The sequence below is a fragment of the Aphelocoma coerulescens genome, chromosome 6, assembly GCF_041296385.1.
Source record: "Aphelocoma coerulescens isolate FSJ_1873_10779 chromosome 6, UR_Acoe_1.0, whole genome shotgun sequence".
NCBI lineage: Eukaryota > Metazoa > Chordata > Aves > Passeriformes > Corvidae > Aphelocoma > Aphelocoma coerulescens.
This window is the reverse complement of record NC_091020.1, coordinates 17,615,857-17,630,788: the sequence shown is the minus strand read 5'-3', so window position 1 is coordinate 17,630,788 and position 14,932 is coordinate 17,615,857. Positions and strand designations below refer to the sequence as shown.

At 54.1% G+C, this 14,932-nt stretch overlaps 2 protein-coding genes across 14 annotated transcripts in view; one reads left to right on the top strand and one right to left on the bottom strand.

Moving 5' to 3' along the window:
- Positions 1-14,932, bottom strand: part of LOC138112768 (uncharacterized) — a 212,212-nt gene that overhangs the window by 11,775 nt on the left and 185,505 nt on the right. The gene's annotated exons all lie outside the window — the stretch shown is intronic.
- PAX2 (paired box 2) overlaps positions 1-14,932 on the top strand; it is a 105,669-nt gene that overhangs the window by 6,065 nt on the left and 84,672 nt on the right. For 4 of the 13 annotated variants that reach the window (XM_069019498.1, XM_069019491.1, XM_069019497.1 and 1 more), the window contains exons 1-3: positions 7,258-7,888; positions 11,756-11,924; positions 13,206-13,403. In XM_069019498.1, coding sequence (XP_068875599.1) covers positions 7,846-7,888; positions 11,756-11,924; positions 13,206-13,403 — 410 coding nt within the window. In that variant the 5' untranslated portion in view covers positions 7,258-7,845. Of the gene's footprint in view, positions 1-7,256; positions 7,889-11,755; positions 11,925-13,205; positions 13,404-14,932 lie in introns of those variants that run through there. The other 9 variants (XM_069019493.1, XM_069019496.1, XM_069019495.1 and 6 more) reach the window with 5 other exon arrangements.

The window sequence follows — 14,932 nt, the reverse complement described above, 5'->3', positions numbered from 1 at the left end:
TAAAGAGGCATGAGTCTTCCTGCCACTTTTTTTAATTAGGCGTCTAACTTGAGCTTTGGCGGCTCTCAGCCAGGGGAAGGGAAGGAGCGAGCCCCTCTTTGCGAATGGCACAGGAGGAGAGAGAGCTAAATTCGCCCGTTTTCCCGGCTTTCGCACAAAGAGGGGAAGGGGGAAGAAAGTTTCCCCACCAACTTACGACCACTTTCTCCTGAAGCCCTGCAGACTCGCGTCTTCCCCCCCGCCGCCGATTCAAGCACTGCTCCGCAAGCAGGACCCCCCGCGCCCGGCCGGGCAAGCCCCAGCCCTCACCTGCGGCTCTCGCACGGGGCGGAGGGGCCGCGCCAGGTCCTTTGTTGGTGCGTTTCCAGCCTTTGTTTAGCGGTGGAAACGAGCCTGCCTTCCCCGACCCAACTCCCGGCGCATCCCATCGGACCGGAGAGCCGTCCGTGGCGGAGGGAAGTGGGGGTCAGAGGCAGGGCTCACAACAGGGCTTGGGAAGCGCTGCCAGAAAAGCAGCAACTTTCTCCGGGGAGGTGGATTCGTGTGTGTATAGAAATTGTTTGGGCTCAGCTTGGCTGGGAAGGAAAAGTATACGGGAAGGAAGGAAGGAAGGAAGGAAGGAAGGAAGGAAGGAAGGAAGGAAGGAAGGAAGGAAGGAAGGAAGGAAGGAAGGAAGGAAGGAAGGAAGGAAGGAAGGAAGGAAGGAAGGAAGGAAGGAAGGAAGGAAGGAAGGAAGGAAGGAAGGAAGGAAGGAAGGAAGGAAGGAAGGAAGGAAGGAAGTCAGTCTCGAGGCGTATCTATGACTTTCTAAGGCATGTGTGAAGAAGTCTGCTTCCAACTTCCCCCGCCAGCCCTGCGGAGGGAGTGGAGCGAAGCGGTCGCCCCTCTCCCCGGCGGGTCTCTTTGTGCGATCATTTTTGGAGATGTGAATCCCAGGCAGTCATTACCACACTTTGGCCCCTCTGACTGCTGGAATTACCCTTTCCGGGGACTTTAATGGGCAAGCCATAGGGTTTTTCGCTGATCCGCAGCAGTTTTCGCTCCCTCCCCGTTTTTATGGGTGTATTATAGTTAGGGGTTATATAAATGTTTTTGCGTGTGATAACTGTAAATCCTAACATTTGCAAATCGCCCTGAGGCAAACTAACCTTGGACGGGCAGATAGAGGGAGGGAGGATCTCCCACTACTGCTGATTAAAAGGAGACTTTAATAAGCGTCTAATTCACTCATCGGGAGTTTTATGGAGAAATTAGAGGACAAAAAAAAAGACATCTCCAGCGTAGGGGGGAGGAGGCAGTAGAGGGGGGCTCCCACCCCTCTACCCCAGCGGCAGCCCAGGGCAAAGGCAAGAGACAGCAGGGCCTTGCCAGTGGGACAGTCTCCTATCACGAAAGAGGCAGGGTTCACATCTGGGCCAGTTCGTTTTTGGGTCAGAGGAGCAGCACGAAACCCCTCAGCCCGCTCCTCCGCTCCGGGGCAAAGAAATGAGCAAGCAGACGACCGGAGGGGCTCTGGGACTGTGAGACAGACAAAAGGAGAGATCGGTGGCAGGAGTTTTGTGGCGAGTGGGAGAAGCCGGCCCGCGGAGGCCGCCTCGACGGGAGACAGGTCTGGGGACCCCGCTTGCAGCGGGGCTCCTCCAGTCCGTACTGGGTGCGAGGTTCGGGGGCAGGGATGGACCGAGACCCCAGCTCGGTGCTGGGAGCCGTGTGCCCCCTCCCTGCCTGCTTGCTTAGGGTGAGAGGGGGCAGGCTGGGACGGCCTGTGCTGAGGCCGCCCCTGTCCCCACATGTCTGTGGCCCGGGAGGCTTGGAGACTCGCCCCAGCTCCGGCCGCCCCGGTGCGCTAAGAGGCGGCTTTGTTGCAGAAGTGTCTCTTCACATTGTTGGCTCTCCCCCCCTTCACTCTTTCTTTCTTTTTTTTTTTTTTCCTTTCCTTTTTATTCCTTTTTTTTTTTTCCTCAATGAGGCTGCAAAAGGTCTTCGGCTTGTCTCGTTTTTGTGGCAAACGCTCTCTTGTAAAGAGGAGAGGTTAAAGTGTCGGTGACTGAATAAAGAGCAGCACACGTGGGCTATTACCATTCAGGGCAAACAAATGCAGAGAAGGGAAAAGCCAGCAGCAGGCAGGGAGAGGGGGGAGCGCAGCCCCCCCCGGTGCACACACGCACCCGCCCCGCTGGCAGGGCCCGGCCGCCGGCCTCCTCGCGGCCCCGGCATCCCCCAGACATGCAACCCACCCATGGCTCACAAAAGAGCTAGAGAAAGAGAGAGGGGGAGACATGAGGGGGTCTTAGATGGGAAAAAAAGAAAGTAGCTTTAGGGGGAATGTGCTGTGGAGTGTGAAATTGCAGCCCGTGGTGCTCCATATTGTACCAGAAGCTCTCCAAAAACTCATCCTCCAACGTGACCAGAGGTGCTTAGAGGGGGAGAGAGAGGGAGAGGGGAAGAGGGGCTCGGAGACACAGGGGGAGGGGAAGGATGGGGGTCTTTTATTCTTTTCGCGCCCTCTTTCTTATTAACAGTTCGTTTAAAACCTAACTTTATGTTTATTTGTTGAACTCGGCCACCAAGAGCAATCTCGGGTGTCCTGGGCAGAGCGGCTGGGGGAACGGGGAGGAGCAGATGGACGCTGACTGCCTCCCCTAGCCCTGCTGGGCCCTACCCGGCCCTACGCGGCCCTCGGGAATCCTCTCACACAGCTTCGGTCCTGTTTCCATATCCCCACGCTACTGCTCGGCACCTCCGCCCTGCCCCATCGCCCGCTCCCCTCCGGGATGATCAGACCACAGCACCGCTACAGAGAAAGTGTGGATACCCCTTTCATCTGGGCGCTCGTTGGCGAGAGGCAGGGAGAAATCTCAGGCCAGAAATCATCCTGTCCTCAGACAAAGCACCCCAAAAGTCGTCCGGGAATGTTTTACCAAAGTGTCCGCTTCCTTGAAGATCCCTCTGACACTCACACACACGCCGACTCCTTCCGTTAAATGCTCGCATCTTTGTGGGGCCTTTTTATAATTTTTTTCCCCTCTTCATCTTTTCACAGACAGGGATTTTGCCACTGACTTTCTCATGAGAGGTTAAATTAGTTGACACAGAAACTATGTGTCAGAAAAATACACATAGAAGGTCAGCATAGATTTATTCTGTGAATTCGTAAATATGGTGCTGAGAATATTAAGGGTTGAGCTAAACCACCTCCAAACTACCAACATTTAGGGTGTAAGTATTTGTGCACTTGACAAGGGGAAGAAGACAGGCAAGGTGTGGAGCCGAGAACTTAGCAGCATCTCCATGTTGTACAGATGTCGTACCTCCGCAGCATGCCCTCCTGCATCCTATGGCCATAGGTCGCGTTTAGCTGTTTTCCAGCGTAATTGGCTACAGACAACCCGCAGAAAACAGGGAACCAACGTGGATGCAAGTGCTGGCTCTGGAGCCAACTGCGATCGCAGGCACAGCCTTTTACTCCAGGCCTGAGCTCTCCGAGGGGCTCCCCTCGCTGCCCAACCCCTATTGTTCCTGGGCATGGTGCCCTTCCCGAGCGGGCAGCGGAGCAGGGGGAGCAGCTTCCGAGAGCAGTGTCTGTACAACCTGGTTGCCAGGGACAAGGCGAGGCGGCAAGTTAGCGAAGCCAAGGCAGCACGGCAGAACTCAAAGGACTTCGGAGGGAACCTGACAGGGCCCTCGAGGTTATGTGTATTGGAACCAAGGGTGGGAAACAGGATCAATGCAGAAGATTTCGACTTGATCAGCTGGAGAAAGCCGGCTAATGAAGCAGATCGAAAGATGGCTATCACTACTATCAACTCACCCCAAAAGTTTATTTTTCTTGAAATTTCCGCAGGGAGGCGGCCGCCTCTTTTGAAGTGTAAATGTTTCTAGTTTGGGGGGGGGGGGGGAGGCTGGGTTAAAGAAGAAGGGGGAGATCCTCAGATCCTCTTTGAGTAAAAAAAATAAAAGCAGGAGAGAAAAAAGGAAAAGGAAAGAAAAGAAAGGAAAAGAAAAAAGAAAAGAAAAGAAAAGAAAAGAAAAGAAAAGAAAAGAAAAGAAAAGAAAAGAAAAGAAAAGAAAAGAAAAGAAAAGAAAAGAAAAGAAAAGAAAAGAAAAGAAAAGAAAAGAAAAGAAAAGAAAAGAAAAGAAAAGAAAAGAAAAGAAAAGAAAAAAGAGAAAAGAGAAAATATTAATCTAAAGTGGGGCAGGGGAATAAGTACCCAGGGCTCGTGAAGTGGAATAGGTGTGAAACTATGGGAGTGGAAAGAGGACCGTGGTCTTAGCCTTGCCCGGTCCCTCGGGACACACGGCAGTGTCCGGGGGCGTGCAGGCAGGCCGCTATTTTTAATTTGGGAAGGCAGAAACTGTTCAGTGGATTTAAACGTTGACAAAGCAATACTTCCAGGAAGTCTGGTGTGGGAAGGGGCACCAGGTGATATTGTGGTATGTGTGGTGGGGGGAAGGGGACAGCTAGCGGACAGTCTTCCCTTCCCTTCCCTTCCCTTCCCTTCCCTTCCCTTCCCTTCCCTTCCCTTCCCTTCCCTTCCCTTCCCTTCCCTTCCCTTCCCTTCCCTTCCCTTCCCTTCCCTTCCCTTCCCTTCCCTTCCCTTCCCTTCCCTTCCCTTCCCTTCCCTTCGAAAGCTGTCTTGTTCTACCAGGCTCAGGGTTCCCCGGTTTTCTCGGGTTACCTCCGTGCCGTGGGATTCAGGCGTCGTGTCGCAGAGTGCTCATTTTGTGTATTTCTCGAGTCTGTTATTCCTGTCTTTCTTCTCAGTGATATGGGAAAATAGTGAGGAAACTAAGGCAAAATACATTATCGGGAGATTTGGGATTCGCCGGCTGCCCCAGCCCACCACCAAGCTGTTATCTCCTCACCGTACAATCGGCAGTTACAAAGGCTCAGAGCATCTCTGAGAGAGGGTCCATGAACTCACCAAGCGTTAGTGCAGGCGCAGGGAGTTCCCTTCCACCGGGCATTGCCGGGGGCTCCCGCCCGCATCTCTCGCTCTGCCTTCGGGCTCGGCTGTGTGCCTAAGCACGCCCCCAAGGGCGCGGGGCAATGGGGGCTGCCTGGGGCGGAAGGGAGGGAAGAGCGGGGGTGGCTGCTGGAAGACGAGAAGTGACCTAGACCAGTCGGTGAGGGAGAGTTGTAACAGGGCCATTTCCAGCCACGGGCAACGCGGGAGGCGCCGAGTGGCGGGAGGGGCTCCCGGCAGCGGCGATAAGCAGGCTCCCGGCCCCGCCGCGAACAGGAGACTCTGCTGCCGGGGGGCTCGACAGCCGCCGTTGTCCCACCAACAGATACACGCGGGCCGTGCCGGGCCGTGCCGGGCCGTGCCGGGGATCCCGGCGGGATCGCGGCGGCCCGGGCCCGCCGCCGGCCCTTCCCCGCTCTTCCAAGCGACCGGAGGGCTCCATCTAGAGGCCGCGGTGGGGAGCGCCGCCGCCCGCACCTGAGCCCCGGCCGCCCCCCCCGCCCCTGCGCGGGGCGGCCCCGCCGCGGCCGTGCCCGGAGCCCGAGGCGGGAACGCTGATAAGGGACCCGGAGGGTGGGCGGGAGGCGCTGCGGGCCCGGCGCGGGAGGGCGAGCTGCGGCCGGCGGGTCGGAGCCACGGCGCGTCCATGGTGAGCCGGGCACCCTGGCCCGGCAGCGGGGCAGCCCGCGGAAAGCAGCGGCCGCCCTCAGCCTGGCGTGAGGCGGCAGCTCCCCGGGAGGGACGGAGCAGTGCCTTTGCCTTCGCCAGGCGGGCGGCAGCGATCACCGGTCCTGAGCGGGCAGCGCAGAGCCCCCCACTCCCGCGGAAAATTCGCCCTGTGCAGGAGTTGCTGCCAGGAGCGGGCAGGGCCGCCTCAGCCGTGCCCTCCGCGCCTGTCCTCAGCGCAGCCCCGCAGTCACCGAGGACTCACTTCTATGTAACCCCGGTGGTGTAGCAAAAAATTTTATTTTCCAAATCATCCTTTTTTTGCACACAAGGGAAAGACAGAGGGGAGAGAGAAAGATAAAACATCAGCTGAAGTGCCAAAATGATTTATGAGACAGTGGAAAATATTTCATAAAGATCTCTCAGACATTCTTTACTTAAAGTGGTTAGAAAAAAAAAGGGGAGGGGGGGCTGTTTTGTGACAGATAAGCAGAGGGATGGGGAAGGATGAAGGAGGAAAAGAGAAGGAAGTACATTTCAGTTGATGGTAAACTCTCAAGTCTGAAAGTCAAAATTGAGCTCACAGCAATTTCTGTCTTCCCTTTTTGCCCCTGGTTATTACGCTAAGAAGGTGTTTCTTACTTGCTCTATATTGCTCTGCTAGGTCAAAGCCATGTCTTTTAGCAGTAGACTTATTAGTGAAATAATTTTAAAATCCCACTCTAGCATTAAAAAAAAAAAAAAAAAAAAGAAAAGAAAAGAAAAAGAAAAGAAAAAAAAAAGACGCAGCAGAGATGGGGAAAGTGTGAGATTGAATTTGCTGTTATATTCCCCAAATGCGTGTGAGGGAAAACTTTGCAATGACTGAAACGGGCCCAATCTCTCAGTTTAAAGAGGTGCAAGAAGCTCGCTTGCTCCTTCGTTCTCTCTCTGTCTCGTTCTTTCTTTCTCTCGGTCTGTCTGGCTTCTATTTATTTTTCTTTTTTTTTTTTTTCCTTCTTTATACATTCCCCTCTTGATCTCTCTCTCTCTCCTCTGGCTGTCCCTCTCCTTTTTATTTTCCTTCTTCTCTCTCCCTCACCTCCTTTCTTTCTTTCTCCCACACTAAGCCGCACACCACGGGAGCCTTGATGTGTATCGAATCCTCCTCCTGTGCCGCTTTACCCCGAGTAAAGTCTCCGGTACAAAAAAGCGGAGCGTGAGAAGGGAGATGAAACTAGCAAGGCGTGTGTGCTTGTGTTAAATAAGGGAGTTAAGGATCCTGAGCCGCAAGTGACAACAAAGCGGGGCTCACGTCCGTTCCCGCGGGCCGGGCAGGGGCGCCGCCGCCCCGCACACGCAGGGCCCGGGGCGCTCCGGAGCGCGCGGCCGGGGCTCCCCCGCCGCCGGGTCCCGCAGGCAACGGCCCCCCCCGCGCCGAGCGCCGCCGGCCCGGCCCTCCTCTCTCTCCTCTCTTCTCTCCTCTCCCCTCTCCTCTCCTCTCCTGGCCGCGCTCGGCTCGGCGCGCTGGCGAATCAGAGAGTGTCGGAATCTATTGCCTTTGTCTGACAAGTCATCCATCTCCGGGGAGGCGGGCGGGGGGCTGAGGGCGCTGCGGCTTTTAGAGAGACACACACCGGGAGCGGAGGCTCCAGTCTCCGGCCCCGGCTTCTCGCAAGCACTTCCCACCTCGGGCGAAAGTCCGCCAGGCGCCGGATCCGCCGCCCGGCCGAGAGGAGGGGTCGCGCCCGCCCGCCGCTCGCCGCTTTCCCGGGGATTGCTACTCTGCTTTGAACTTAAATGAACTAGCCCCGGACCGCGGGAGGAGAAGGAGGGAGAGCCGCGTCCTCCTGCGCCTTCTGCCGCCTGGCCGCCGGCCGCACCTTGCTCCGGCACCCCCTCCCCGCCGCCGGGGATGCTCTGAGCCCTCCCAGCCATGACACCCACCTGCCCCCCGGCGCCGCCAGTCCCTCGCTCCCACGGACTCTGCTGACTCCCCCAAGGCCGGCGCAACCCTCCCGCCCCCCGGAAAGTACTTCGCTGCCCGCTCTGCCGGGCAGGGGGCCCAGCGCATCCTGCCGCTCCCCTCCTCTCCTCTCCTCGTGTGCTTTTTTGTTTTGTTTTGTTTTCCTTTTTTTTTTTTTTTAATTTTTTTCTCCCCTAAGTCTTGAAGTTGAGTTTTAGAGGCGACACGGCGGCTTCAGCCGATTTCTTCCCATTCCTTTGCCTCCCCATGGATATGCACTGCAAAGCAGACCCCTTCTCAGCAATGCACCGTGAGTACTGGAGCCCGGCTCCTTCCGCTGCTGTCCCTTTCTCATCCCTTCATTCTTCCTTCCCCGACCATCCTTCCTCACCTGATCCTCCTTCAGGTCCACCTTTCCACCCTGGTCGATAAAGGGCTTAGAGAGGCGTTCAAAAGGCAGGACGGATACTGCCGGCCCGACCAGCAGAGCGAGGATGCCGGGCAGCCCCGGAGCCGAGGGGAGCCGAGCTCCGTGCCGGCACTGGGGAGGGGGCCAGGACCCCCAGTCCGAGGGCAGGGGACTGTGTGAGGCTGTGCCTGTGCTGCGTGCCCTGTGTGTGCGAAAGAAAGGCCCCTCTGAACCAGCTCTATCCTCCGCAAATACACTTTCCCCATTGCCCCTCAGACAACAGGAGTTTATTCGGACTCGTGTCAGTCCCCGGGACGGGCCCTTTCTCTGTCCGTGCCCAGCCGGGCCGGGACTCCCCGCAACCCTCCGCGGCTTTAACCCCCCAGATTTCCCCGCGGTCCGATGCTGTTTGCTTTGATTTCGGATTTCAGTGGCAGGGAGGGAAGACGCCAGTTTCAAATTAATGGCGGGTTAGTAGGTGGCTGTTCTGTGAGTCGTTTTGGTTTGGCGAAAGGTTGGACTGCGGGAAAAATAGGACAATTGTATGGTTGGGAGATGAAGTGGCTTTGGAGACTCCCAAGAAGCCACGATCCCTCCTGGTTTATTTACCAGATACCCGGTGTGAATTTTAAATACATTCCTGGCACAGAGGAAAGGGCATTCGTGCTTATTTTCAATTTTAAAAGGCTTTCTTAAGAGGGGGACGAAGGAAAGCGAAAAGCCCCCTTTACTAGAGACTGTAACCAGGAATTTCCAGTGATTTTAATTTAACCACAGGAGAGAAAATAATTCCGATATTTAAACTGAAGAAGAAAAATACAAATAGAAAGCTGAGATTGAGAGTATGTTGAGTCAGGAAATGAATAATTAAGAGCAATTTGTAACTTTTGACACCGAAACTTTTGAGGACACGCCCTGCCCGCTGCATAAAACACACATCGAAAAGATAGAAAATGTAAATGCTTGAAGTTTTAAAAAATCCCGATTTTGCCTTGAGAAGGAAGGGGCAAAAATACAAACCCATTACCAAATCCCCAAACGCGGATGTAGGTAACTGCCTTTTTGTTTCCTAATAATTGATTTCCAGAATACATTGCTTAAAATGTGAGGTTTAATTTCCGAAGAGCTTTAACAGCAAACAGTCCGTGCATTAGACATTATTTTTAGTTTTCAGCGGTGCGACCTGTTTTCAGATGCGATGTCAGTAATTCTGGCTCCAGAATGATCCAAAATGCCTCGAAAGAGGCATTTCACTGTCGCTGATTTTTAAAAAACTCTAGAGAGATTCCGGACCAATTTTTGGCTTCCGATTAGGGCAAAGAAAAAAAAAACAAAAAACAAACCCAGAACAAAACAAAAAAACCCCACCAACATTTGATTCGTTTGCTAAAATGGATTTCTGGAGCTACAGACCTGGATATTATTAAGCAATTAAAACAGATGCGGGCGCAGGCTCCTGACACGCAGACAGACAGACAGCAACACACGATCGGTACGACAGCGGCACGACTGGGTCTGTGCGGATACAGATGCCAGCACCTACATGCAGATAAATACACGTAAATATCTGACTGCTCCGATAGAAAGAATCTTAGAAAACCATGGGGCAGAGCAAAACAAACTCGTGTGAAAAATACCCGGACTGCAGTAATTTGAATTATTAATTTTTAATCTTTTTGCATCTGTTGCCTTTTAATACTTTGTAATGCGAGTTATAATAGGTGCTTTGAATTATTTATCATGGAGTTGCCGAAGAAATTGCTATCCTGTAACTTTAGAGGCAACATGTGCAGAAGGGGTTCTGAACAAATGAAGGAAAAACACAACAATATATACCCGCGGGTTTTAGTAGAGGAAGATAAATATTCCCCGTCCCCTCTGAAACCCTAAATATGTTTTAAAAAATACTAACAAAAGAATGCAAAAAATAACCCCGGTTCAGCGGGGAACGACGAGAAAGCCAGCCGGCGCCCCGGCCGATGGGGCTGGGAGGGGATGTGTGTGAAGGTGTTACTGAAGGGGTGGGGGAGATGGGAAAAACTCTATTTGTGCGAAAGGACTTGGATCGATCGCAGGGCAATGAGAGTTTCCACTAAGTTCAGAGCCAATAAGTCAGTGTCAGAAGCAGGAAAGAAAAAAACCCTCAACGAAAATACAAACAGATCATTTTTCAGCAAACTGCAAAACGAACTAAGATCTCTTGGCGACGAAAATACAGGAGGTTAGGGTTGTATGAAAAGAAAGCTTTAATACAGAGTGCACTCCACAGCTATATCAGCTGGATATTCCAGAGACAGAGACGCTCAGGTAGCAGCGCCAGCGAAGCTGTACCGCCTGCGAGTGGGCATCTCCCCGTGCCCGGGCAAAGGCGAGCTGCTCTCGGCTCTAACGTAGACGTTGGATTCACGACCAACTGTCTAGTCGCGTCTCAAAAGGAGATATTTCCCTTTATCCCTGTCACTCCGTTTCTCGTGCCCACGCTTAGCAGGTGCATACCTTTTTTTTTTTTTTTTTTTTTCCCAAGTTATTTCTAGAAATGGAGAAAGACAGATCGGGGGGAAAAAGAGATCCTAGCAGTCCTATCTGAGAGAGAGCGGGCTTTTGCCTGGAAAGGGGGGAACAGATGAAAACAGCTAATTTAAAGCCTCCCTGAATTAGGTTTTTGTGGTGGAACAAAAACCCGGAACCGTACGAGTCTGTTAATTTTTTTTTCCTGGAAATTTTTTCCTGTAAAGATCGAAAGCTAATGAGAGAGAGGGTCCGCCTGTAAAGGAGCACCAGCTGCGGGACTCAAAATATTTTCTTTCTCTGTCTCTCACTCCATTTCTTTCCCTTTCTCTTTTTCTCTGTGAGTCTTTTCAACTCGCATCCCAAAATAACGGTATAGGACTGCTTGCATGGGGGACATGCCGCGGGGTGAGGGAGGGCGGAGTTCGCGAGGAACTGTAATTGACAACGTGATAGAAAATCCTGGAAAGAAAATAAGAGAAAAAGCCCAGGAGTAAAGAGAAGGGGGTCTGCGGCAGAGTCCGCCCGGAGCCTCTAAGAGGTCGAGCTCTGGAGTTTGGGAGTGCATTGCTACCCTGCTCTGGGGAGAGGAGCGGGCGCGGGCGCTGTTTCCATCTTCGGCCCATCACAATGGCCCTGAGAATCCACCGCTCCGTCATCCCGGTCGGGACCGCAGGAGGAGAGCGGCTCGGGGAGGGAAAGTGGCGTACGGGAAGGTGGAGGACAGTCTTCCCCCGGTTCGGGAAAATTCACTCTGCCTTCTCTTTCCATCTTTCCATCTTTCATCTTTTTTTCTTTTTCTCTTCCATCTATCTATCTATCTATCTATCTTTCTTTCTTTCTTTCTTTCTTTCTTTCTTTCTTTCTTTCTTTCTTTCTTTCTTTCTTTCTTTCTTTCTTTCTTTCTTTCTTTCTTTCTTTCTTTCTTTCTTTCTTTCTTTCTTTCTTTCTTTCTTTCTTTCTTTCTTTCTTTCTGCTTTCATTTTTTCTTTTCTTTCTATTTCCTCATCCTTTTCTTTCTCTTGTTATCTCTCTCATTTTCTTATTCTCCCTGTTTTTTCCTTCTTCTTTCTCTCCTTCCTCCTTTTTATCTTCTCTCGCTTCCCCACGTCCTGTCCCCCACTCTCGACCCCCCGCCATCACCTCCATCCATCTGTAATGACCGGAGATTTTGCAGTACGAGTGGTAAAGAACCCACGACTAACGGTGTGTTTCTGGTGTGCGTGGGTTGTTGTGTTTTTTTTATTTCTCTTTCCCCAGCAGGGCACGGGGGTGTGAACCAGCTCGGGGGGGTGTTTGTGAACGGCAGGCCCCTACCTGACGTGGTGAGACAAAGGATAGTGGAGCTGGCTCACCAGGGGGTGCGACCCTGTGACATTTCCAGGCAGCTGCGGGTCAGCCACGGTTGTGTCAGCAAGATCCTGGGCAGGTAAGGAAAGAGGCAGCTCCTTCCCCTCCCCTGAGACTGCAACGTTGCATCCCTTCCCCGCTCCAGTATGACCTTCCGCCCTTCCCGCGGCACCGGGCTCTCCCCGCCACGACCCCGAGCGGCCCCAGCACCTTCGCACAGTAGGGACCCGCGGCTGAGCAGGGCCCCCTCCTCCAGCTGGCAAGGACGTGTTTCTCCCCCGCCTCCCCCTTTCTCTCACCGGCGGTGTTTGAAAACTCCTGGGAAGACAAAATAATTTGAGAAGGGTGGGCGGGAGGGCGGGAAAGAGAAGGGACGGGAGAAAGAAAACGAAAGAACGACCAAAAAACCCCAATCCAGCAACAACAAAAAAAACCCTAACTCACAACAATCCGTAAGCAGCCTTACCAAATACATGGGTAAATAAACAACGGGGTAAATAAATAAATAAATAAATGCCCGCGGTAACCGGTCATCGCCAAATGCGGTGTGCAATATCCCTAGGGGTTACTCGGGGAGACCCGGCGCCCTGGCCCTGCCGTTTGAATGCGGAGCGGTGTGAGCGGGCGGCAGAGCCCCAGCCGCCGGTGCGTACGGTATGCGCGCCGCCGTGCCCGGCGAAGGCCAGGACAGAAACGCTGCCGGCAGCAGAGCTAATGGCCAGCGGGGAGTGGGCTGGAGGTGCCCTGTACGAGCACCCGCTTTAGAGGGACGCCGGGCCGGGATAAACCGCTCTCTTGCACCCGCAGCCCGGCCAGCGCCCCGAGTCGGGAGCGGCCGGCTGGGAGATCCAGGCGGGGGAATGCGAGCCCGCCACTGCTCGTTCTCCACGCCTCCTCCCGGGCCGCCCGGCCCGATCCCGCGTTCGGCGGGCTTCACCTCCGTACGACGGGGAAGGTTTCTGTTTTATTTCCCGACCCCATGGCCTAGAAGAAGTGTGTGCGCATAAAGCCGGGGAAGGGGGAGGCAGCGCCCCTCGCTTCTAGCACACACACAAACACACGCACACAAAAAAAAAAAGGAAAAAAAAAAGGGGGAAAAAAAAAACCCCAAACGGAGAGCGAGCCCTAGAGAGGCGAAGGGATTGCCTTAGCCCCAGGTCAGGCCGCCTGGTATCTCGCGGAGCCGCGACATGCACCTCCCGAGCGGCCACGGCCCGACGCCGCGTACCCGCGGGCCGAAGCCGAGGTGGGGCACAGGGCAGGGGGCCGCGGGGCGCTCTGGGGGGCAGTCGGGCTCTGAGTGCTCGAGGACGGCGGAGCCATTCCTGACACGGCAGGTCACTGACCGTCTTTTGTGCAGGTATTACGAGACGGGAAGCATCAAGCCCGGCGTGATCGGAGGCTCCAAACCCAAAGTGGCCACCCCCAAAGTAGTGGATAAAATCGCCGAGTACAAGAGACAAAACCCGACAATGTTCGCCTGGGAGATCCGGGACAGGCTATTGGCCGAGGGCATCTGCGACAACGACACGGTCCCCAGCGTCTCCTCCATAAACAGGTAAGAGCAACCCCGCAGCTCGCGGCCCAGTCGCATCTTTACGGCCCTATGAAACCCTTCCAACAGCGAGGACGGCCTAATCATTCCTCGGTCAGGGTAGATCCAGCCTTCTCCAGTCCCCTGCCAGCAGCGGAACCCGTGGCCACAGCCCGCCAGTCCCCGGCCCGGTCCAGCGGACACTCCCCGGCTCCGCTGTGACTTCCGAACTCAGTTCTGGGCAGCGGGACCGAAAACAGCTGCCCGTTCCCCCAGCGCCCGCAGCGAGCAGCGGGTGCGCGGATCTGTCCCGGGGCTCGCTGCCGCAGGGCCGCAGCGTGTGCCCGCCGCCTGGCCCGGGGGCAGCCGGGGGTCGGGGGAGCGCTGCTGCGAGAGCACCTGAGCTCCCGCCGAGCAGCCTGGCACTGCCACAAGCTTTGGGTGCTGTTCAGGCTGGAGGGGTGATGGGCTGCGGAGCCGGGGTTTCCCGTGTCCCTCGAACACCCCTACCGGGTGTAGATGACCTCCAGCCTTGCCAGGGTATTAGAGCTCTGAGCCGGAAGGCTGCCGTCATCTTCTGCCAAGCTGAGCTCACAGCCGCGAGCCGCTGAGCGCGGGAGGAAGGATTCCCTTGCACCCACTCCCCCGGCTCACTCCCCGTCGGTAGCCCGAGAGAACGGCTAAATTTTCCGGGCGGTTCTTTACTCGGCTGGGGAGCGCTGCCCTCCGCGGTCCCTGTGGCCCCGACTCGGTCTGATCCCTGCCCTCGAAGAAGGCTGGGCAGCAGCGAACCATTCCCCCCCGTGCCCCCCTCCCCCCCCCCCCCATTTCCTCCCCCGGCTGTTAGGGTGCGAATTTTGTTGTTGGAGGGACTCAGATTTGGTCTCAGGTTTGAGGTGAGAAAAATAACCATATGACAGGCAAAAAACCAGGATCGATGCAGGAGAAAAGGGAATAGATGTAATCGAGTACTGACAGACGTCAAAGCACTCAGACTGTTCACATGTCTGCACGTTCAAACAAAACGTACATCAGACCTTCACACTTCGGCAACACAACACTCTTGTGCACACAGAAAAGTAATTACACTGTTTTAGTGTTATGTATGTACAGATACCCTGACCATACCCACAGAAATACAACCTCTAGAAACAGAGTAACACAGAGATATTTGCAAAAGGTACATACATAGGCATGAAAAACCTCACCAACAGAGTAAAAATACGTGAAATTTTGGATGCAATCCCAAGTGTGTGGCTCTTCCCAGTCAAATAAACATACATAGGGTATGTGTAAATAAGCATGCAGGCTTTTGTAGTGTCTACACTGACAAAATGCACAAATCAGTATATTGGCCCTTTTGATATATAACAAATTTAGCCAGATTAAAAAAAATAAAACCAAAACCTGGTGTATTTTTATAGCAAGGGAAGCAAAAAATAAATAGCAAGGAAAACACAGTGGTATTTTTTTGTCCTGCACTTTTCATGGCAGATTTATCAAAATATGTCTAATAACTCAGACTGTGTATTTCTAAATCTGGCATCCTATAT